Here is a 24,175-nt window from a genome sequence, read left to right on the forward strand (position 1 = left end):
ACACTTTCTACTCTTGTTATGAAATATACTATTAGCGGACACCAACTAGCTGATTATATTTGGCAAAGGGTGATTATAAATAAAAACATAACCTCTCTTAGAGGTGATTGTTGAGGTGATGTTGATGAGTAGCGATTGTTAGTCCTTTAGTCGATGGGTATATATACTGATTTTTTTATTGTTGAGTTAGCTGAAAGTAGTTTGGCGTAAAATATCGTACGCCACTCGTCCAAAAAATTGGTTACCGGACTCATATGGTAATCCCGCACTTGACTTCGTCTCGCACTGGAACGACCACACTCATACCTATTTACCATATACCTATATTCCTATTTTTAGGACTAGTAACGTAATATACTATTACGTATCAGCATTGACTATATAGTCAGTGGTATCAGGTTGAGCAGGGTTACCGTATAATTGCAGTGTTAGGTTGGTGAGATTTGAACGAACCAGTGTATTAAACGCTTCACTTGCCTACACGATGTTAATAGATTATGTTATAATTATACAAACAAATAATATTGAAATATATCTCAAACTATTATTAGTTTTGCATCTTGACAAAACTAATATTAATTTACAAAAAGTAATAAAATACAACTGTAGGCCTACTATAATTTGGGTGTTAAAGTTTTTAGCGAATTCCCCTATAGGGAAGTAGATTTTTTTTAAATATCCTCTTCAACATTGGATGTTATGTAGGGCTAGTAATTCTATATAAATGAAACGCAGAATACTCCACTTAATATAAATTTATAGAAAGCTAGTATATATTGACAAGGATAAATAAATAGTTTAAATTCATTATAATTTGTAATAATTTGTATACAATTATTATTTCTTATATTTGTTGGTGGGTTGAATTCATAAATAATTTTAAAAATCCTTTATGAAGTAGTAAAACCAATTGCAATAAGGAATGCCATAAAGACAAACCCTTTCCATAAAGTTATCGGCAAAGTTCTGCTCAACCTGCTGTTAAGGTTAAATACAACGTACTTGTAGTAAATACCAGAGAGGGCACATTAAAAATAATGGAGGGTTCAAAAGCCACAAATACCGAACTCTTTTTCAACTTCCTGTGTCTGATCGGTCAGAACTAATCTATTTATAATCTCAGAGCTTAGTGTTGAAAATCTTTGCTGTTTCATCTAGGTATATTGGTAGGCCCTAATTGAAAAAAATATTATATGTTTAAAACCTGCAACAAACCGTGATTATTTCCTGATACTATTTACACGCCCAAAGCATAATTAAATAGGCCTAATTAATCAAGTATTATATAATAATTGGTAGTAAGAGCAAAGGAGATAATCAATTAGTACATTGATTTAATAATCAATATAATAATATAGTACAATATTATATAATAACATAATATTATATATAATAAGTTATTTATTGTATATAATATAATGTAATATATAATACATAATTTAAGACTTACTTGTTATAAATATTTGTATCTTACAAGGTTTTAGTAGCGAATAAGAACGGTAACATTTTCCATATTTCTTACCATCATGAACTAACATCAACCGAGGCCAATATACCAAGTGCACTAACATTTGTAATTAATCAAGATACGTGGAATATTTGATAATAAACTTCATTATTTTTAGTGTGATCATGACCATGTGTCTATAGTTGTCAATAGTTGGAATTGAATCATAACAATAAACTGTCATATTTATAAAGCAGACAATAGCTACCGAATCCTTAATAAAATACTTAAAATTTCCCTTTTTTATTAAATGATTTAAACTAAAAAAATGTGATTTTAAAATTACATTTAAATAATAAATGACCTTTTATTCGTGTTGTGTCCCAAAATTTTAAAAGGCATCAAATATTTTAAATATTGAATAATTGATTGATCGAGATGTATAATGTTGAGTTATCAACACTTCTTGTAAAATGAAGAAAGTCAATAATGTGATTGTTGTTAAGTAAGTAGTCTACAGATTAAACTACTCATACATCAGTGATGATTTTGGGTTTGTTTGAAAGCTCTTAACGTACACATGTGGCTTTTAAGGGTATTAAGTGTGTGATCAGAATCTGAAACTCTTAAAAAGTTCGGTTTAGGGCTAGAAATTACATTTACTATCTGAGTATTGCAACTATTAAATCACTAACACTATAGATAACTGCTAATCAGGAAATATTACATTTGATTACCCTAGGAAGCAGTTGAGTTTTTTTTCAAAATTCAGTTAATGCTGGTTGTTTTTTTAAACTTTAACAATCAAAAGTACTTAATTAATTATTTACTGTTTAAATGAACAATGAACATACTCTAGTAGATAATACGACGGAAGTGAGCTGGTCTAGTGGTTAGAGCGCGGGACTTCGGTCTTAGAGGTCCCGGGTTCAAATTCTGCCAAATCACCAATGGATTTGATCTAAGTAATAATGCCCTAACCCGTAGGTTTAGCCTGAAGTAATGTGAAAAACAATATCAGGTACGTCCCTTGCGTCCTAGGACAAAAAAGTACCAAGACTGATCCCTCAAGACTTAAAAAATAAACACTAAAGTAGCAATATCAATTAACACCAATATTCACACAAATAACTCCAATATCAAAGTATCAATGACATTGTTGGACTACTTGTAAAAAAACCACAAAAAACACAAAAATTGTATTAGTTACCGTACATGGTTTGATTTAGATTTTATAGTAGGTACTGGGAAGAACAAGCTGTGAAAAAATCACAGTAATAATGCTCATGATATGAACACAAAACAGGAAATTGACACAAAATCAAATATAAATTTTATCCGTGTTTCATGATTAAAGAGGATAAAGCTCGATAATAGTACACACACTGTGCCCATGGGGTAGACAATTTGCATAGCAACCAGGGACTATGCACCAGTACGTGTGTGTTTGCCAGCTGGTCGTGATCAGTGGATATATAAGCCAATTAATAGTCCATGATCAGAATAAACCATGAGTAGCATGTATAATTTAGTTTAGTAATCGTCGATACGAATCCATATGCATGATACAGCTCAGCTTTGAAGATATATCGATACGTTTCAATAACTCGTTATTAATGGGCTAACTGATAAATGTTTGTTTTAAAAGCTATGTACTGGACTGAACAATGTACAACGCGTGTTGTGTGTTTGACAATTGAGATGTGCATTGTATTAGGACAACAAATATACTATGTTAATAAACTATGCTATTGCACATTTTGCTCGAATTCGAGTAATTGCAAAGTTATACAGGTGTTATTTGAAAACGAATAACAATCATAATTTCCTATGACTTTAAAATAGTTGACTCAAAGATTATGGAAATAGGTACTCACGATGTACATAAGAGTTCAATATAATCAACATGTCTTGTAAATATCTTATCATTTTTCAAAAGCTAAACTTGTTTGTTGCCTAACAATATTTCCCACTCATAGCCGCATTAGGTTGTTCATAATAACGATTATAAATAATAAAAAAAACATTATTTATATTTTTTCTACTTGGTTGGTATTCTATGACTTTCCTATGTTTCCATAGTTTGAAAATCGGCTCTTTCAATGATTGCTCAAGAAATGTAGCACAGTGTTAATGTTAATTCAGTTTTCCTTTTAGTAAATCAAATTGTCCAGGCTTTCTTGATTCTTTTCATTGTAATATTTCGCCAAACAAAATTCAAATTTAGTAAATATTTCATTTCAACCAAGTCAGTAAATGTTTGTAGTACACGTTTTCCGAGATCGATGACGTTTCCTTAAATTGCAACTAAAATATTAAAAGGAATTAAATTATCCAGCTGATCATAATGTAAACAACTATGTTCTTCTTAAGGATAACACGGGAACTTTAAAAGCCACTGGGGCAGAGCCCAAGGGGCTTTTTCAAAAATGTAAGGTCAGTTGCAAATCTAAACACCTAGACGAACATTTTGGGGGGTTAATTCTTAAAACAAAACAATTTACTGTTCACAATGTTTCATGTAGCGTATTAATAATATAGATATTAAGTTGTCGATAAACATTATATTTTGGAATAGAAGGCAAAATTGAACCAGGATGTGGTTCTGCAACGAGATGATAAAAGGATTGTATTATATTTATGCCTTCATGAACATCGGGCTTCAACACGATTTGTTTGTCGCAAAGTTTCGGTTGGATAATCCTAACATTTTTATACACTTTAGCTGACGTTTGATCTGCATTTGTTATATACTTTAAACGAACGTCAATCTAACTTGATTGCTTTTGGATTATTATAATGTGCAATATTATAAAATAAATTTCTAAAAGAATTCATAACCAAAGATATATGCCATTTATACGGCCCGCTAGTAGTCAGAAGAAAATCTTAAACGTAAGCATAGGTTTATATGCACATCACATTAAATGCCTTCGTTATTAAAATACAACGCCGCAAACACGAACTCAATCGGAAACTGAGTCTAAAATGACAGCTGAACAAAGATTCGTTTAATTTGCAATGCTACTATTCACTACCTCCTCAGGGGGGGGCGCCCGCTAGAAGTCGAAAGAAAATCATAAACGTAAGCATGAAGCTGCTCGTAGTGCGTCTCCCCAAAGAAGCAGCGAATCACTGAATATGTCACTGAATATGATAACATAGATTCTAATGTCCAGTATCTTTGTGCAAAGTTGTGTAGCTCTATTTTAAATATTTCCAAAACTATTTAACCGACCCGGGACCTTTAGGACACACGGGTTGTTAACACGTCAATACCTAAATACAGTTTTATTAGACGTGTTACGTAAAAACCTTCCAACAAATTATGGCTTTTTTATTTGGACACTATTATATTGGTTAATAAGGTGATAGGTGTGCTTTTTTTAACGTAACTTTACGATACGATGAATGAACGTCAAATGCAATACATATTAACGTTGAGATAACTGTAAAGGGCTGAGAGTTTCCAAAACTTGAAATTTAAGCTCTAGGGTTATAAATAGGTTAGTTCTAACCAATCTGACACAGAAGTTGAACGGGAGTTCAATATTTGTGGCTTTTGAACCCTACATTAATTTTAATGTGAACCTAACCTTTCTTTTATTCCAATACTTCCGTTGTATTTACCTCAATAGCAATTCTTATGATTTTATCCATAACTTTCTGTCAGCCGGAAATAACAAGGTAAATCTCACTTTAAAATGTATAAAGAAGATAAAATCATTAACTAAATGAAATATAAAATGTGTGATTTCTTTCTCATAGGACGATAAATATCTGAACTACTTCGCTTTATTCGAACTATTTACTTTGTCTTATTATATTCACCTACATCATGAATAATACAATTAGGTCTTATATAGTATTGATTTATTTGCATTTACATCTAACTAAAGGTTTTTTTAGCTGTCTGGTTTTGAAACGCAAAGAAAATGCGTCAAATTCATATTAAAGAAAAGTAGTGGACTTATTAGAATGGCGACATAGTGAGCTTTAAGGAAAATAATGAAACGGGTGCTAAGGTTGAGCAAAACCGTGCACACACTGATATTCTAAATAACATTTTTGAACACATTTAACCAGTATCCGACCCGTTCGACCCCCAATTAAAATAATTTATTGGTGTGAGATGCACGAAGTCGTGTCAAGTATTTTTACGAAAAAATTATGAGCCTAATCAATGTTTAAATAATAAGAAAAGAAAGTAATAATTAATGGTTTAGTTTCCCCGTTGGGTGGCAAGTAGATCCTCTAAATTAAATGAATATTTTCTTTTAAAATAAGTATTGTTGTTTTCATTAGTTATAAGTGTTCCAAAATGCTTGTGCTCTTACGTTTGGTTGTTAACTTTTATGTAAATCATAAACATTTATAAATATTTCCAAATTTTGTTGCGTTATTTAATTCCCTTAGTGATTAATAAGACTGTAATTTCCTGGTTAATATCCAGATAAACATAACATACTCTAAGCACCAGCATAATACACATATAAAATTACTTTGTAAGCAATGAAGTAAGGTTGAAGTTTATTGCTGACATTGTACTCCGTGTTCCTCTTTCACGTGAATTGCATGTCTTGCCTTGGGCTCAATATTTGAACAATTGTAAGAAGTGTGCTCCAAAATGAAAACCACTCTCACAAAAGATGTTTTTATACCAACACTTCTCTCAAGTTACTACTTGAGATTACCTAAATACAACTCCTGTTGTTGGAGACGGTTGATTAATTTAGCTTACTGCAGCATATGATCAGGGCTCAAGTTGAAGATAGTACATAATAAAACATTTTCGCTCTACAGACTAAAAAGTTATATTCAAACGTCCTATAAAGCTAAACTGATATTCAACTCGAAGATATTCAACATTCCCATACTCTGGAGTTCTGAGGATTTGTACATTTGGCTGATTTAATCAGACTACAAACCTTTTAAACACTCAAGGGTTGTACAAACTATAGTCCAGTTTTTGTACAGTGTAGGTATATCTTATAAGTGGCAATGATTATTTTTCTTTAAGGCTACTCTTTAAGAATAACAAATCAATGCACTACGTCATATTAATAATTAAGATGATGTAGCGCATTGTTTCGTTGTGTAAGCCAATTGCAGTTTCCTGCAAGCTTAGAGATAGTACACTGTGTTTGACAGCCTTAGTTGTGTTTGATTGTTGTTCAAACTAAATTAAAAATGTCCAACGAAACAACATTTTGTAAATAACTTCTTGATCAGCATTGTACGTGTTATTAAATTTACGGAAAGTAAATAAAAGAAACGTCTTATAACACTTAAAACATATATTTACGCTTATACTGTTACTCACAAGACGGTAAATATACAAAAAAGGTGGTAAGTGGTACCACTTACCACCTTTTTTGTATATGTACCGTCTTGTGAGTAACAGTATAAGCGTAAATATATGTTTTAAGTATTATAAGACGTTTCTTTTATTTACTTTCCGCAACATTTTGTGTCATACTTAAACATGCAAAATTTGTAAAGTTTTTGAGAGGAGTGATAAATAATCTAAAATCTGATCCCACAATTAATAACCAAACCGATTTGTTTCCCTATAACGTTTGGATTACGTTACCATGATCATTATTTGAAAATATATACAAGTATTGTAAATTTACATTTTATCTTATCCTATTTCAAGGTTTATTTACGGTTACGAAATGGTGAATCCTCATTATGATCCTCCTCGATGTAAGTTTGATTAGTTGCAATTAGAAAAGATACAACCTGGAATGATATTCGCTAAAGTTATAATGATGATACTAATTGTTTGTTTGAAATTGTATCAAGTATTTTGTGTCCAAAGGAGCATGTTTATGGCAATTTTTAATAATAAATAAAACGAGTTTAACACTACCATATATGGAATATTAAAAAAATCGGATAATTTCTTAAAGTAACTTGATCATATTATTATTTCACAGAAAATTACCTACTTCACAAAACAATATGAAAACCAACAACCACAATAATAAAAATATTACAAAATAAAACTAAAACAATTCTCAATATTTTTGATTGCTGTCCATATTAAAGAACTGGAAGCTGTCAAGGCCAGATCATAAGATACACACTGTGAGGTAGTGTTACATAGGGTAGTGCTGCAGATCAAGGGTAGGCAATTTGCATAGTAACCAGGGACTATCCACTAGTACGTGTGTGTTTGCCAGCTGGTCGTGATCAGTGGATATATAAGCCAATTAATAGTCCATGATCAGACCAAACTATGCGCAGTTTGTATAACTCAACTTATCAATCGTCAATACGAATGCATATTCGTTATTTTCTTTTCAGTTTTAAGTGATCTGGGGGCTATGTTTTGCTACAGTGACTAAATCTCACCAAGTACATATAAAAGAAAAATGTAAGTTAAATAGTCTTTGAAAATGTTGAGTGATGGACTTATTATGGTATCAATAATGTATGATGCACTTTAATTAGTGTGCCAAAATATTAGTTTTTTTCTATATGTGATCGCATAAAAAAGAAGGTGAAACCAAGTTAAATAAATGTTTTCCCTAACATTTATTAAACTTTGCTGTAGCTACCTACATATTTGATATATTATTGTCAATTTGCTTCTACGCATTAATGTTAAGGATTTTTGACACTGCACTAAAATTTATATGGGTTTCTATAATGGACAGTGTTGGAATAACCACAATAACATATATAACAAGTTAGATCCAGTTTGGTTTCAGACTATGGTTATATTCTTACAAGGATGGAAATGCTTGTTTCAGTAGATTACCTTTCTGATGATTAAGTAATACTGTATCAAGAAAAATTATATTTTTTTAAGTATTCAACCACATGTTGCAACACGTTTAGGTTGTCTTTGTTACCTTAAAATTCATGTAAATTACTATATTATACGCTTGTGTTTATATAAATATAAAACATGAAATATTTAATATCACTATTAAAACTCTAATTTCCAATTCCATATTTATGAAATAATTTGAAAGTATTTTAACATACACTTTTGTCCTTATTTACGGAAAGTAAATAAAGATACGTCTTATAACACTTAAAACATATATTTACGCTTATACTGTTACTCACAAGACGGTAAATATACGATGGTAAGTAGTGATCACATTCGCCTAATTGGGTCTGATGATGATTGGAGTGTCCAATCGAAATTGATCACCACTTACCATCTTTTGTATATTTACCGTTTTGTGAGTAACAGTATAAGCGTAAATATATGTTTTAAGTGTTATACGACGTATCTTTATTTACTTTCCGTAAATTCAATAACACGTACAATGCTGATCAAGAAGTTATCTTTATTTACGTACATTCCCTGGTGGTTACACATAAAATAAGATTACTTTCTTAAAAGCTTAGGCGGGAATGCCTTTTTACTCAATAAAACTCATACACGTTAGTAAATCCCTTGAAAATATGCATCCACACTGTGTTCAGGAACTATATCATTTTTTCATTTATTTATGGTTGCTACTCCTACGTAAAACCTGTGTATAAGTGTATCCCTAACTTCCACCAACTCGGAGACGAGATGCAATCACGACAGCCACTAAATTAGTATTTACTATAGGCCTACTAGTAAACTATTATAAATTTTTCATTGATTAATCTAATAACTAGTTCCTACTATTGCTCGCGAGTTATTATTTTTTATGAAACGCTTTTCGGTAGTTTTGTTTTACAACAAACCGTTTTACGATATAATAAAACAATAAAACTGTATAAACATAAATACTATTTTTCATACAAATCTGTAAAGGAACCTCATTTGTTACTCTATCTGTTAAAAGCATTGAATTTTATTCCTTGGTCTGTAAATAAATATTTCCCCTACTATTAGTTTTACAAATGTTATTAACCACATGCTATTTTTACTTATTAACTAGCTGGCCCGACAGACGTCGTCCTGTCCTCATGTGGTTTTATGACAAATGCTCGTTCATTTTCAAGATGAGCTCGTTCACATGGCTCAATCACGTCCTGGTTGAAGTTCGTTCGCTACGCTCACTCACCTTTAGGTTGGAGCTCGTTCTCTGCGCTCACTTGCCTTCAGGTTAGCTCGTTCGTTACGCTAACTCACCTCCAGGTTTAAGTTCGTTCGCTATGCTCACTCACCTTTTGGTTGCAAATTAGCTGTTGTCATAAATTTAAAAAAATAACAGTGCTGCACCCTGTCGGTAAACCTATTAACTTTTTTAATGCTATTGCACATTACAGAATCAAATTGCTTATAGTTGAACCAGCTGTTAAGATTCTTTAATTCTATTTAAATATGAGTACTCATAAGGTTAACATGGGAAACTCCAGAGCCACTGGGGCGGAGCCCTTTTCACGGATCTGCACCAAACTTCACACAAACCATTCTTGATTAACGCTTATTAATACCTGAAAGTTTCATTAAAATCTGTCGAGCGGTTTCGGCGTCCATAAAGGACAAACAAACAAACATGCATTGGATTTTATATATATAGATTTGTAAACAGTTTAAGTATTCAATACTCATTTTTTGTGCACCTAACCAGGGGCACATAACAGTGTATTTAATTTAATCTACATTTTTAATTTCAAATAATTATTTCAATAACATCAGTTCATTCAAAACAAACACTATCTATGAGATGCCTAAAACGAATTACTGACAGCAAAGTATTTAATACAAGAATTGAATAACTAAGATCAGATGGTCTTCAGCCTGGACATTAAATACGAAATATCATGGCAGCTGAGCTCAGTTTAGGATAAAAACTACTTTTTTCTTAGGATTGAATAGTTCTACTTGATACACCGACCTCATTGTCAAATTAAATATTTATAATGAAAAACATACAACTGATACTCATAAAACCTACTCTGTTTTGTAGATTTGTTCAAAGAATAATTCACAAAAATACCCAAGTAAAGTAGTAACAGTAGTAGAGGGTATTGACTAAATAGCAATGTAGCACTGATCTAAACGGAATTGTTACTAAACATTGTTTATTACTTACAGGAGTGAAATAAAAGTATGTCTTATGCCTTTGAAAGTTAAGCTTAAATTTTCTGCGATTTCCTATATGATGCAACAAGCAACATCGAACACTTTGTAATAATTACGTTATAAGTTATAGAACACGCTGGATCGTAGGAAAAGTGTGAGAGCTTTGATATTTTTTCAACCTTTGGTGTTGTTGATAGAATACAAGACTAAAAGTTAATTGTACATTTTCTATAACTACTATAATATTACGTACCATAACTATGTTGTAAAGTTAAATCGTAGCTTGAAACATGGAAACGTTTCGATAGTTCTCGACTGTCCAATGCTTAACACTACGTCTCGAATTTGATACATAATCTCAAGGGATTTAACTTAGTATTGCCAAGCTAATTTTTCTAATGGAATACATCCTATGTCATATTGTGGAACATAAAAGTACTTATTTAAACCAACATATAATCATTAAATATGCCTCAATTACTTTTTATCTTGACCTAAGACTACTTAAATCAACATTTACTTTGTTACATTTGAAAATAAACTGCATCATTAAAGTTGTTATATAAATGCTTACTTTCCTCGTCGAGGCACTGTAAGTTGCGGCGATGCGTGAGTCTTTAATTAATGTCAATGATTTTAGTAGGTTTTGAGGACATTTACCTTGTTTAGAGTTTGCCTTCAATTCAGCTTATTTGCATTTTTAATGTTCAAACAAAATTCCTGGACAAACTAAAAAAAACAGCCCTTTTCTCTTACATTATGTTTAAGTTATAAATATATACAACATGGTTACATGAAAAATTATGTTTTTTAGAGAAGATATGTTGTAGGTCTTCTAATATGTCAACAAAGATTGTGTATCAATGAATTTAAATTTGAGCTCAAATACATTGGTAGGCCTATATGTAAAACTGTAGCAAAAATTAAAAAAAAAACTAGCTTGTACCCGAAGTTCGCCTGCGATGATATAACCATAAACATTATAAAGCATAAGAAATAAACAGAGTATTATAATCATTTTAATAATTATCCGTAGTGGCTTCGCCAACGATGAAAAAAAAATCAAAAAACGATATTTTACTATCATTATTCATTACGTAACGCAAATAAAAAAATCTTGTTACGATTAAAAATTCGACAGCGATTATATTACAATTAAATACTAAATGAAAACCATTTGTTTAATCTCCAAACAAATATTTCAACATAAAATCTTGAAACTGAAAATGCTGCGACTCTTCAGCTTCTCCAAGTACAGTTCTTTCATAGCTGTATCGGATCTTCTAATTCAGGTAAAAAAAAAACTTTTCCACCAGAACAACTGATTCCATCAGGCTTATCTTTGCACTTTAATGCTCTGCAGAGTATCTGCCCATTCAATATATGTTTAATAATTTGTATCGTCTATAGTCTATTGATGCGTGGTATTACATTGCATCGTTTTCAAACACACACCAAGTATCGAAGTATCTCTGTTAAATGCTTGTCGCTAATTATAAAATTAAAACATAAGTATAACTGTAAACAATCCTACTTTGACAGTTCTCATTGTATATTACAGCTTTTTGTTGCTATCAGTTCAGCTGTTGTCATAAATCCAAAAAATGAAGTGCTGCACCCTGTTGGTAAACCTTATAACCTCTTAATGCCAATAAACATCATAGGACCAACTTGTTTAGTTGAAATATCCGGCTATATTTTTTTTAATTTCTTTTAAATATGAATACTCATAAGGATAACATAGGGAATTCTAGAGCCACTGGGGTGGAGCCCGAAAAGATTTTGAGATAAGGATAGGCTTATAATATGTTAAGAATATGAACTAACATAATGCCAAATTTCAGCCCAAACAAACAAACAAGATAAGTTATGATGTCTTATAAAAACACGTCTTTTAATAAAATTTAACATTTGTTGTAGTTTTAGCGAATTTCTCTATAGGGAAGTAGCTATTACCGTAGGTCTCATGGTAAGACCTAGGCCCGGGACCAATTTACTATTTCATTTTGATGTCCCCAGAGTCCAAAAACACCATTCGTTCAAATATATATATACGTGTTTGTGTGTGTGTGCGTGTGAGTCCATAAACACGACAACTTGAGTAATTTTTGTCCAATTTTGATGAAATTTGGTTTGAAGGTGTAATGCGGGATAAACCTGAATGAATTCGCGAACCAGCATGATCGGACCATGGGAACGGGGTTTTACGGGGAGTTTTATGGGGTAAAAATAGGCCTTTATAATTTTTGACCTTCTAAACACAAAATTTCCAAATTTCTCTCCAGACCTTTTTAAAGAACTTAAAAAAACAATTTAGTTTATCAAAGTGTTTTTGTACAATTATTGGTTACGGAGAAATTCAAAATATTTTTATTTTTAAATTCCCATGTTATTCTTATGGAGAATATTGTAAAATGTTGTAGTTTGCTTGTTTATGGATATATTTTTATCAAACTTGATGAATTAATTAATTTATTTCATATTAAGTTATTAATATTTTAATAAAAACACACTTTTTACCCTCCCTGTAGCAGTAAGCCTATGTACTCATAAAACCTAATATCAAATAAATACATTTAATTGAAAATCTATTCAGACAACTGGAAATTCGCTTAGTCGGCAGGTTTGCTGTGGCGGGGGTATTTTTTTTATATGCGTTGTAACCAATCTTTCTTGAAATTATGGAATAAAATGTTTTATGTAATTGATAGATTTTTTAAGATTTTATTGTAATGTGGGTTGTATATGACCAGTAATTATTTGTAGTCGACAAAACATTCAACATTCCAAACCACAGTTTGCAGTTGAGATTGGAAACAATTACCACTAAACGTAAGTTGTAGCGGACTTGAGAGTTGTGTAGTCGAGAACTGGTGGATGTAATTAACTAAATTACCACTACTGCTACTAGTTACTTGTCTATAATTTTCTCTCTGCCTGAACTCAATCGACAAAATTTATTTATTACTTAGTCCTTAGATCACATATTACTTAGTACTTAGATCACATTCTTAAGAAATATAAAAACTTAATCGTCCAATTTGCTTTCTTGCAACTAATTTTGAGTAGAAGGAGTTAATATTGAACAACTGGAATGGTGGAATGGTGGACGCTTACGAATCACTAATATTAAATTGGAAAGTAAAAACAAGAATTGATAAACAATGTAAAATGGACGAGTAGTCGATATAACAACTTAAATTTTAATCTCATAAGTTTTAGTGAATTCCCCATACAGGGAGTTAGCTACAGTACTAATACTACAAAATACACAGTATGGATCGTAAACATAAACAAATTATGTTACTGGCCCGAAATTAAACATTATTTAACATTACTTAATGGAACCATATAATGCTATTAGTATAGGATTCGGGCCAGTTACCTCATGTTTTAAGTTAATGATCCATACCGGGTTCTGTTCCAGTATTCATGGAATTAGCTATAAGCGTAGTTCATGGTAAGACCTAAACCCGGGACCAATTTACTTGTTCGTTTTTATGTCCTCAGAGGCAAAAACTTCATCAGTTCAAATTCATTTATCATATGGGTGTGTGTCCGCTTGCACCACTAACTCGAACAAATCATCCGATTTTGATGAAATAAAAAAAACGTGTAAACCTACTTGTTTTTAACGTGTTCGCGAACCAGCATGATCAAACGATGAAAACGGGGTTTCGTGGGGTAAAAAGAGGCGTTTTTCATCTTTGACCCTCAAAACATAAAATTATTAAAATAACAAATCACTTAGTATCCCTAGGTGGTTTTATACGGTTAATAGCCACAGAAAAAAATTCTAAAAATGTAAATTTTAAATTTCAATTTTATCTCTTGGGGAATAAGTAAATTATTGTAGTTTACTCGTTTATGGATGTATTTTGATCAAACCTGACAAATTGATTTATTTTATACTAAGCTATTTATAATTCACAAAAACTCAAACTTTATTACTCTCCCTGTTGCAGCAAACCTAGGTACTCGTAAAACTTATTGTCATTTAAATAGATTTGTGAAAATCAAATCAGGCACATGAAAATTCACGTAGTCTGCAGGTTTTCTGTGGTGAAGGTATTTTAATCCATATGTTGATCATATGGTATTTAATATTAATTACTTGTAAAATATTCTTCGTGTCATCAAACTTATAATGTACAAAATGTGATCAGTAGTAAGTTCAATTAATTTCCAAATTCACACTTTCTTATCACCCGTTATGATTTGATCTTTAATCACAATTCAAGAACTCTTTAAAAGACCTATGAATTAATAGTTTAAAAAATTCCTTAAATCAAACGTAGCGTTACTGTGAACCTAACTATGCTTATGATTTCTATTGATAACCTGTAACAATACCGTCTTTAAGAAGAATTTCTTAATTAGAAGTTCAATTTTGGTGAGTATACTGTTCAGTAATATTCAGTATAATTAACTTTGTTATAATAATGCTTTCTATCAACTAAAAATAAATACAGATGGCATTGGTTTTTAATTTGTTTTAATGTTTAAAACAACATATCCTATACTCTAATACGAGCAATGTTTGTATGGGTGCGTTCACAAAGAAAGCTGGTTACAAGCGCCTGTTGGCAAGCGCTTGCAAGCTCGAACCGGCGTGAGAAAAGTCAACATAGTATCAAGCGTGTGCGTTCACAGACAAAGCTTGTGCCGGCTAGCAAGCGCTTGTTACAAGCTCTGACAAGCACGCAAGAACGTTTTGTACTTGTTTTCCGGCGCTTGTTGACCGAACCAGTCAGTTACAAACTACTAACAGTGCAGTATGGATGTCGGATGAGTTGATAGCTCAAGTATTTACGGCTTCCAACTTCCAAAAAAATATATTACCCACGTATTGCGGATTTTCCCTAGAATGTTCAATAACGTAACCAATAGGACAAATAACAAATATGTATTAAGATGATAGAAAAACACATTTAATTCAATATTAATTAAGTGTTTATTTTTTTTTTTTTAGATGAAACTTACTTTTTTTATTTGCCTAGAAAATTCAAACATTTAAATATATCTCACAATATTATTTGCATCATAATTAATTAGCTACATAGGGTGTTTGAATTCGAGTATTTTTTAGGTTTTATTGTTGGTCCAACATTCGTTCTGGTACATAGATACGTTGCTTATGCCAATTCCCCCAAAACTTCACTAAAACACTTTCAATTTTCTTGAGGATGTAATTAAACGTGGTTAACTCCATTCTCATATATGAAAAAAAACTTCACTTTGTCTAATTTCAATTGAGGAAATAAATTGTGGTATTCTCCGAACCTACCTCTTCCGAGGTTAATTGCAAGAACACCAACAACGAGCACATAATATAAAGAAGAACACCTACTTTCCTTCTACGAATTTTTGATTCTACATTTTCAATCAAAAATAACCCTTCATCAATTGAGGAATATATTGTCTCAACCAGAGCTGAGACTACAATGAGCTTGAAATGCAAGCGTTTGTTGTGAACGCACAACAGCATTCTCAAGCGCTTGCAACAAGCGCTGAAAGTAAGTTACTTGTAACCAGCTTTCTTTGTGAACGCACCCTATGTATGTATGCTTGCTTGTACCAAGATCTCGAAAACGGCTCCGACGATTTTCTTCAAATGTTGTAAATAGTTTATTTCTGGCCTAAAAACGAGTTTACTGCAGTTAGAACTGCCAACAAAAATCTAAATACGTAGAAAAATGAAACTAAAAATCAAATTTTTTTAACATTAGTCTTATGGGTTGCTAGGTAACCATGTTGGCTGAATTAAATAACAAGAAAAAAGTAAACAAAAGACTTGTAATTTGTCTATCCACAGTACACTAGCAAAACAAAATACAGTACAAAAGGAAAAACATCAGTTGTTACTATTGAGCAAAGATTATACTGAAGATTACTAGATTCTATAGTCAAGGGTAGCAGTGTGGAGTGTGGGATCTGTTTATGACGATTAGATTACGGTATCTGCAATCCTTAAATGCTATGGAAAGGGAGGAAAACAGGTCCACGACATAGGAAGTGGTGAAGGAAGTAGTAAAGGCGAGCAGTCTGGACTGGAGTGTGGGAACTGCTTATGACGATTAAATTAAGGTATCTGCAATCCTAAAATGTAATGGTAGGGAGGAAAACAGGTCCATGACGTAGGAAATGGGAAAGGAAGTTGTAAGGCTAGCAGTGCAGAGTGTGGGGACCGTCTGTGGCATTTATGTATCTGCAATTCTAAAATAGTATAAAAAAGGAGGGCAAACAGGTCTATGACATAGGGAGTGGTGAAGGAAGAAGTAAGGGTGAGCAGTCCGGAGTGTGGGAATTGTTAATAACGATTAGATGAAGTTATCTACAACCCTAAAATGCTATGGGAAGGGAGGGAATCAGGTCCGCGACGTAGGAAGTGGTGACTTAAGTAGTAAAGGCGAGCAGTCTGGAGTGTGGAAACTGTTTATGACGATTAGATTAAGGAATCTGCAATCCTAAAATCCTATGGGAAGGGATGGAAAGAGGTCCGCGACGTAGGAAGTGGTAAAGGAAGTAGTAAAGGCGAGCAGTCTGGAGTGTGAAAACTGTTTATGACCATTAGATTAAGGAATCTGCAATCCTAAAATGCTATGGGAATGGAGGGAAACAGGTCCGCGACGTAGGAAGTGATGAAGGAAGTAGTAAAGGCGAGCAGTATGGAGTGTGAAAACTGTTTATGACGATTAGATTAAGGAATCTGCAATCCTAAAGTGCTATGGGAATGGAGGGAAACAGGTCCACGTCGTAGGAAGTGATGAAGGAAGTAGTAAAGGTGAGCAGTCTGGAGTCTGGGAACTGTTTATGGGAATTACATTAAGGTATCTACAATCCTAAAATGCTACAAGAAGGGAGGAAAACAGGTCCATGACATAGGAAATTGTGTAGGAAGTAGTAATGCTAGCAGTGCAGAGTGTGGGAACTGTCTGTGGCATTTATGTATCTGCAATTCTAAAATGGTATAGTGAAGGAGGGCAAACAGGTCCACGACGTAGGAAGTGATGAAGGAAGTAGTAAAGGCGAGCAGTCTGGAGTGTGAAAACTGTTTATGACGATTAGATTAAGGAATCTGCAATGCTAAAATGCTATGGGAAGGGAGGAAAACTGGTTCACGACGTAGGAAGTGGTGAAGGAAGTAGTAAAGGTGAGCAGTCCGGAGTGTGGGAACTGTTAATAATGATTAGATCAAGTTATCTACAATCCTAAAATGCTATGGGAAGGGAGGGAATCAGGTCCGCGACGTAAGAAGTGGTGAAGGAAGTAGTAAAGGTGAGCAGTCCGGAGTGTGGGAAATGTTTATGACGATTAGATTAAGGTATCTACAATCCTAAAATGCTATGGGAATGGAGGGAAACAGGTCTGTGACGTAGGAAGAGGTGAAGGAAGTAGTAAAGGCAAGCAGCCCGGAGTTTTGGAACTGTTAATGACGATTAGATTAGGGTATCTGCAATCCTAAAATGCCATTGGAAGGGAGAGAAACAGGTCCGCGACGTAGGAAGTGGTGAAGGAAGTAGTAAAGGTGAGCAGTCTGGAGTCTGGGAACTGTTTATGGGAATTACATTAAGGTATCTACAATCCTAAAATGCTACGAGAAGGGAGTAAAACATGTCCATGACGTAGGAAATGGTGTAGGAAGTAGTAATGCTAGCAGTGCAGAGTGTGGGAACTGTCTGTGGCATTTATGTATCTGCAATTCTAAAATGGTATATGGAAGGAGGGCAAACAGGTCCACGACGTAGGGAGTGGTGAAGTAAGTAGTGAAGGTTAGCAGTTTGGAGATGGGGAGTGGATTAATGTATCTGCAATACTTTTCAGAGTAAACTAATAATTTCCCCCGAGCAAAGCTCGGTCCCCAGGTACTATGATTTAACAATGAAATAATTTATTAGTAATTTTGTTAGTTGAAAACAAACACATCAAGACTCAAGATCCCTCTCTCTCTTTTGTAATGTGAATGTAAAGCTCTGTGAAATTGTTGAAAGTTTATTTGTTAATATTAAAACTATTTGTTAATTGTATCTCAGTAGTGTTCTAATTTGAAGAATCAAACTCCGCTTAACTTATAAATACAGTCCACTCCACACGCTACCGAAATTCTACATGGTCCTTCGGCCGCGGATCATCTGAAACTCAGCTCTTTTGGTAACTATAAGTCACAATTAGTTCTACTCAAACTCCAACTTGCAACCTTAAAAATGAACTACTCACTCCTTTCTCATCAGTAAGAAGTAAGAAGACTATCAAGACTACTGTAGATCTAAAAGGTCAATATCTAAAGGACTTTGATTCCTCTATTTTATGCATATTGTTTTTCTTGTAATTTATTAATTGACATTTCAATTTGTATCAAACTGTACAATTTGGTAATTTGTAATGCCCAGAGCAACCACTAATAGCACTAATGTAACAATGCCATCTGTTATCTGTGTCTCGTATTGCAGATAATGACAACCTCTAATCTCTCTCTCTCATTCTAGTTCCCAAACACTTAAACAATGAAATTCGTCACCCTCTCTAGGCAATTAAACTCAATTGCGAATCGTTTAGCCAAAATCCAAACTAACATCCAAGCTTTAGATTTATTACCTGATTTGTCCCAAGAACAAATAAATAAGTTGAAACTTTTAGATTCAGAAACACTTAGAAAATATTCAGAATTTCAAACCTCCCTTGCGAAACTATTCAATAGTGACACGCTTCCCGATGATTATGAAGAAGATACACTCTTTCAATTACAAGATACTATATCTGACTTATGTGTAGGAATTCAAACTCTCACGAAGAAACACCTTTCTCAAGATCCTACAAGTCATAGGCCTGTTCTAAACACTGACTCAATAACAAATACTCCATCAAGTAGCCTACCCCATAGGCCTAGTAGCTCTTCCTCAAACCAAGATAGCCACTCTCTAAAACTCCCTCCTCTATCTCTCAAAACTTTCAATGGTTCACCAGAACAATGGTTGTCTTATGTTAGCCTGTTTCAAGTATCGGTTCATGATAATGAAAACATATCTAAAGTTGAGCGATTTCAATATCTGCTTTCTACTCTACAGGGAGAACCTTTCAATCTTATAAAGAATTTACCAATCACAGCTGAAAACTAGGATGTAGCATGGAATCTTCTTCAAAAACGGTATCAAAACAGTAGGAAAATCATAAGTATACACCTCAACAACATAATAGACTTACCTAACCTAAGTGACTCCTCCCTCAAGAACATTCGCTCGTTCATTTCTCAATATAACGAAAATGCCCAAGCACTCATTGCACTCAATCATGACATAGCCAAGGATAATATCTTGCTCTCAGCCATGTTACTAAGGAAATTACACGCAGACATTCGCAAAAAGTTTGAAAGCTTACGTCTAAATTCTCAAGACCTTCCAACCGTAGGTGAAGTAATAACATTTTTAGAAAATGAATGTGCTTACTTAGAAGCTGCTAACCTCTCTAACTCTCAGTTTCCTAGAACTACTTCAAGCAATAGCATCAATGTAGGTTTCACTCAAAATAGTAAGAGGTCCAGCCCTCGCTCCTCTCAGATAGGCCTACATAAGTCTACACCGAACCGCACTACTTTACTAGCTTTCAGAGACTCAAACGCCACATGCACATTTTGTAGTAAAAGTGATCACAACATTTACCAATGCTCAGAGTTTAAAGATTTGTCCGTACAGGAAAGATACAATTTTGTGAGGAAAAACCACCTCTGTTTGAACTGCTTAGGTACCGCTCATTCTGTCAAAGACTGTAAGTCAAATAAAACATGTTTTCACTGTAAACTGAAACATCACTCCCTCTTACATCAAACTAATAATAGGCCTAATGATAAGCTTACCGGTAATCAAAAGCCTAAAGATAATGCTCCGATGCCCAAGGAAATAAATAAATCATATGATCACCCTGAACCTCCTTTTGTAGCTGTCTCCTCGAACCCTAATACCACTATATTGCTAGCCACTGCATTGGTCCACTTGAAAGCTAATAACGGTAACACAGTTGTAGCCCGAGCCGTTATTGACTCCGCATCTATGGTAAGCTGCGTAACAGAAAATATTGCTAACCTGCTTATGCTTAAACGGACATTTTCCAGTAATTCCAAGATAGATGGCCTATCATCAGTAGAAGTTAAATCTAAAGGTGTGTCAAAAGTTAACATATCGTCTCTTAGCGGAGAAATGATTGCTGATAACAACCCAGTCCTTATTCTAGACAGAATAACCTCAAACCTCCCACACTCAGAAGTTCCAGTTAATGTTAAAGAATACTTCAAACATTTGGTCCTGGCTGATCCAACTTTTCATCTGCCTAGTAAGATAGATATGCTCATAGGTGCTGATCTATTCGCTAAAGTGATCACTGGTGAACGCATCATCATTAACAAGGATCTTCCTGCTGCCATGAATTCTGTATTTGGATATCTTATCATAGGATCTGCCCCAGTCTTGTCTTGTCATGGATAAAAACTGTACCCTACCGCTTAAAAGTTTATGTTGCAAATCGAGTCTCTGAAATTCAGGAACTTACTCCTACTTACATATGGAAACATGTCTCAACTCATTGTAATCCAGCTGACATTGCCAGTAGAGGAACCCTTCCCATTTCTATGAAAGACAACAGTTTATGGTGGAACGGTCCCAATTGGTTATCTCTGGATCAGGAATCATGGCCTATTCCTCGCTTCACCCCTCTCCAAGACGAACAATTGCCAGAACGTAAGACCGAACCTTTACCAATAATGGTTACAACTCAAAAACCAGACTTATTCAATAGGTTTTCATCTTGGTCAACCCTCCAGCGAGTCATCGCTTACATTCTATGCTTCAAAAATAACCTAAAAAACCAGGTTAAAGAATCAGGGGTTTTAAAGCTTGAAGAGCTTGATAAAGCAACAATCACTATCTGTAAAATGATTCAACAAACAGTTTTTTCTGAAGATATTTCTAGATTGAAAGCTGGAAAACCTTGTTCCTCCCGTCTTGCGTCTGTCTCCCCCTTCTTAGATGAAAATGGATTGATTCGTGTTGGAGGCCGCCTTAAGCACGCTCAAGTATCCTACGCTGCAAAGCACCCTATTGTCTTGCCCAAAACTAACCATGTCACCAATCTCATCGTTGATCATTACCATTTGAAACACTTGCATGCTGGACCTCAGTTTTTACAAGCCGTTATATCTCAGAAGTTTTGGATCCTATCTGCTCGAAGTGTTATTCGAGGAAGAGTTTACAAGTGCATCCGATGCTTCAAATGCAACCCTAAGACAACAACTCAGAAAATGGGAGATCTTCCTCCCCAACGAGTCCTACCTTCAAGAGTGTTCAACAACTGCGGGACGGACTTTTTAGGTCCATTCTCAGTTAAACCTTGCAAATTAAGGAAGTCCTGTCCAATCAAAGTATACGTTTGTATCTTCATTTGTTTTTCTGTCAAGGCTGTACATTTAGAAGTTGCTACAGATCTCAGTTCCGAAGCTTACCTAGCAGCATTGACAAGATTTGTCTCTCAACGAGGGTTGTGTAGCAACATCCACTCGGACTGCGGAACAAATTATGTAGGTGCCGCTAATGAAGTTCAAAAGATTGTAAAGAATTTCTTCATTCAGAAAGAAACTCAAGAAGCTCTTAGTAAGTTTTCCATGGAAAACAACATTAAATTTCATTTCTTACCTCCCGCAGCTCCGCACCAAGGTGGCCTTTGGGAGAGAACTGTCCGCAGTGTCAAACACCATCTTCGGAGAGTCATAGGTGAACAGATTCTTACTCTTGAAGAGTTCATCACACTAACAACTCGCATCGAAGCAATTCTAAATTCACGGCCCTTAACCCCACTTTCATCTGACCCCAGCGAAATTAATTGTTTAACTCCAGGTCATTTTCTGATTGGAGGACCTCTTTTATCTCTTCCCGAAGCTGACTGGAATGATGTCTCAACAAACAGATTGTCAAGGTGGAAGTTTGTTCAAGCATTAACCCAAAGTTTTTGGAAAAGATGGCAAAAGGAATACCTCTACACGTTGCAACAACGAGGGAAATGGAGAAGTCCTCAACCTAACATCAAAATTGGAGATCTTGTCCTATTGCATGAACCAAACCAACCTCCCCTTTCATGGAAAATGGGACGTATCATTTCAACCTCCCCAGGGCAAGATGGTCTTGTACGAGTTGTAAGATTAAAAACTTCAACAGGAACACTCTCCAGATCTATAACTAAAGTCTCACCCCTCCCAATCAATGAGTAATAAAAGAAGTTAAGACTGTTAACCAAAAGTTTATTGTAAATAATATGTTCATTTCTAAATACATTTTTTTTCTTCTCAATACTTGATTATTAGGTGAACCCCACTAAGTGGTTCACGGGCGGGGGTATGTTCAGTAATATTCAGTATAATTAACTTTGTTATAATAATGCTTTCTATCAACTAAAAATAAATACAGATGGCATTGGTTTTTAAATTTGTTTTAATGTTTAAAACAACATATGTGATTTAACAATGAAATAATTTATTAGTAATTTTGTTAGTTGAAAACAAACACATCAAGACTCAAGATCCCTCTCTCTCTTTTGTAATGTGAATGTAAAGCTCTGTGAAATTGTTGAAAGTTTATTTGTTAATATTAAAACTATTTGTTAATTGTATCTCAGTGTTCTAATTTGAAGAATCAAACTCCGCTTAACTTATAAATACAGTCCACTCCACACGCTACCGAAATTCTACATATACATTATTATAGGAAATGTCCGGAATAATTTATTAAACTGGCATTATTAACACCACAATTAATGTTTGCTTAAAAATGTTATCTCTAATGGCTTTTAAGTGGTAGCTTTCAGCAATAAACCCATTTACCAGTTCGGTAAATGGTTTCTACCTGAATAATTTTGATTAAAAATAGTTATGTAGAGAGAGTGCGTGATATACAAAGACAATTGTATCCCATTCACACATGCTAGATTTGTTCACAATGATATTAGAAGTTACTTACTAAGATCCATTATTTATTGTATATTGAGAAGGAAGAAAGTTTGGATAAAGTATTAACTTTAGTATTGGTTTTATAAAAACATATTTAGCATGTTTCATGAAGTAGTCATAGAGAGTTAATGCAAATGTGACGAATTGATCCTCAGGAAGACTCTAAAAATATTTATCATTTAAAATAGGTAAATCGTTAATTTTTGAAACAAGACACATACCATCTCCAGATCTCCCTGTGGGATGAGATTGTCTAACTAAACACATACTATTGTTACTATTGTACTATTGTTACTAATGACATTATTACGCCAAACTGGCCCATATGTTAGTTCCATCTACGGCTCTGTAGACAACAAGTTTATATCCTGGGAAAATGTTGATTGCATAGTAATAGATGGATTATAAAAAACATTATTTTGTAATAGCTGACTTAGAAACGTCCTTTGGCCTAAATGTGAGTGTAAGTCTTAGCCATGGCTTAGAGCAATGAGATCTAATACTTATTAATTCATAATTCTTTTATCTAAAATAAAGATTAATAACAAAATCAAACCAAGTTTTATAAACTAACAATTTATTAATCTCCGACATATATGCATACCCAAAGTAAGTTTTTTGGTTTCTTCTCGCTTTTCACTTTCACTTTCTCACTTCTCATTCAGTTGCTACATTTTGTAAAAAAAACGCATTAAACATTTCATTTTGGTAACTTTACCTAACCACCATACGAATAGTACAAAACTAATACTGG

The 24,175-nt window shown here is 33.7% G+C and overlaps 1 protein-coding gene across 1 annotated transcript; it reads left to right on the forward strand.

The window, feature by feature from the left end:
- Window positions 1-21,357: 21,357 nt before the first annotated feature.
- On the forward strand, window positions 21,358-22,686 carry LOC128988030 (uncharacterized). The gene has a single exon (XM_054409241.1). It carries the CDS (start codon window positions 21,358-21,360, stop codon window positions 22,684-22,686), a length of 1,329 nt encoding a protein of 442 aa, XP_054265216.1.
- The last annotated feature ends 1,489 nt before the right edge of the window (window positions 22,687-24,175 follow it).

The sequence above is a fragment of the Macrosteles quadrilineatus genome, unplaced genomic scaffold, assembly GCF_028750875.1.
Source record: "Macrosteles quadrilineatus isolate MER2022 unplaced genomic scaffold, UCM_ALF_1.0 Scaffold_1__1_contigs__length_201487025, whole genome shotgun sequence".
Lineage (NCBI taxonomy): Eukaryota > Metazoa > Arthropoda > Insecta > Hemiptera > Cicadellidae > Macrosteles > Macrosteles quadrilineatus.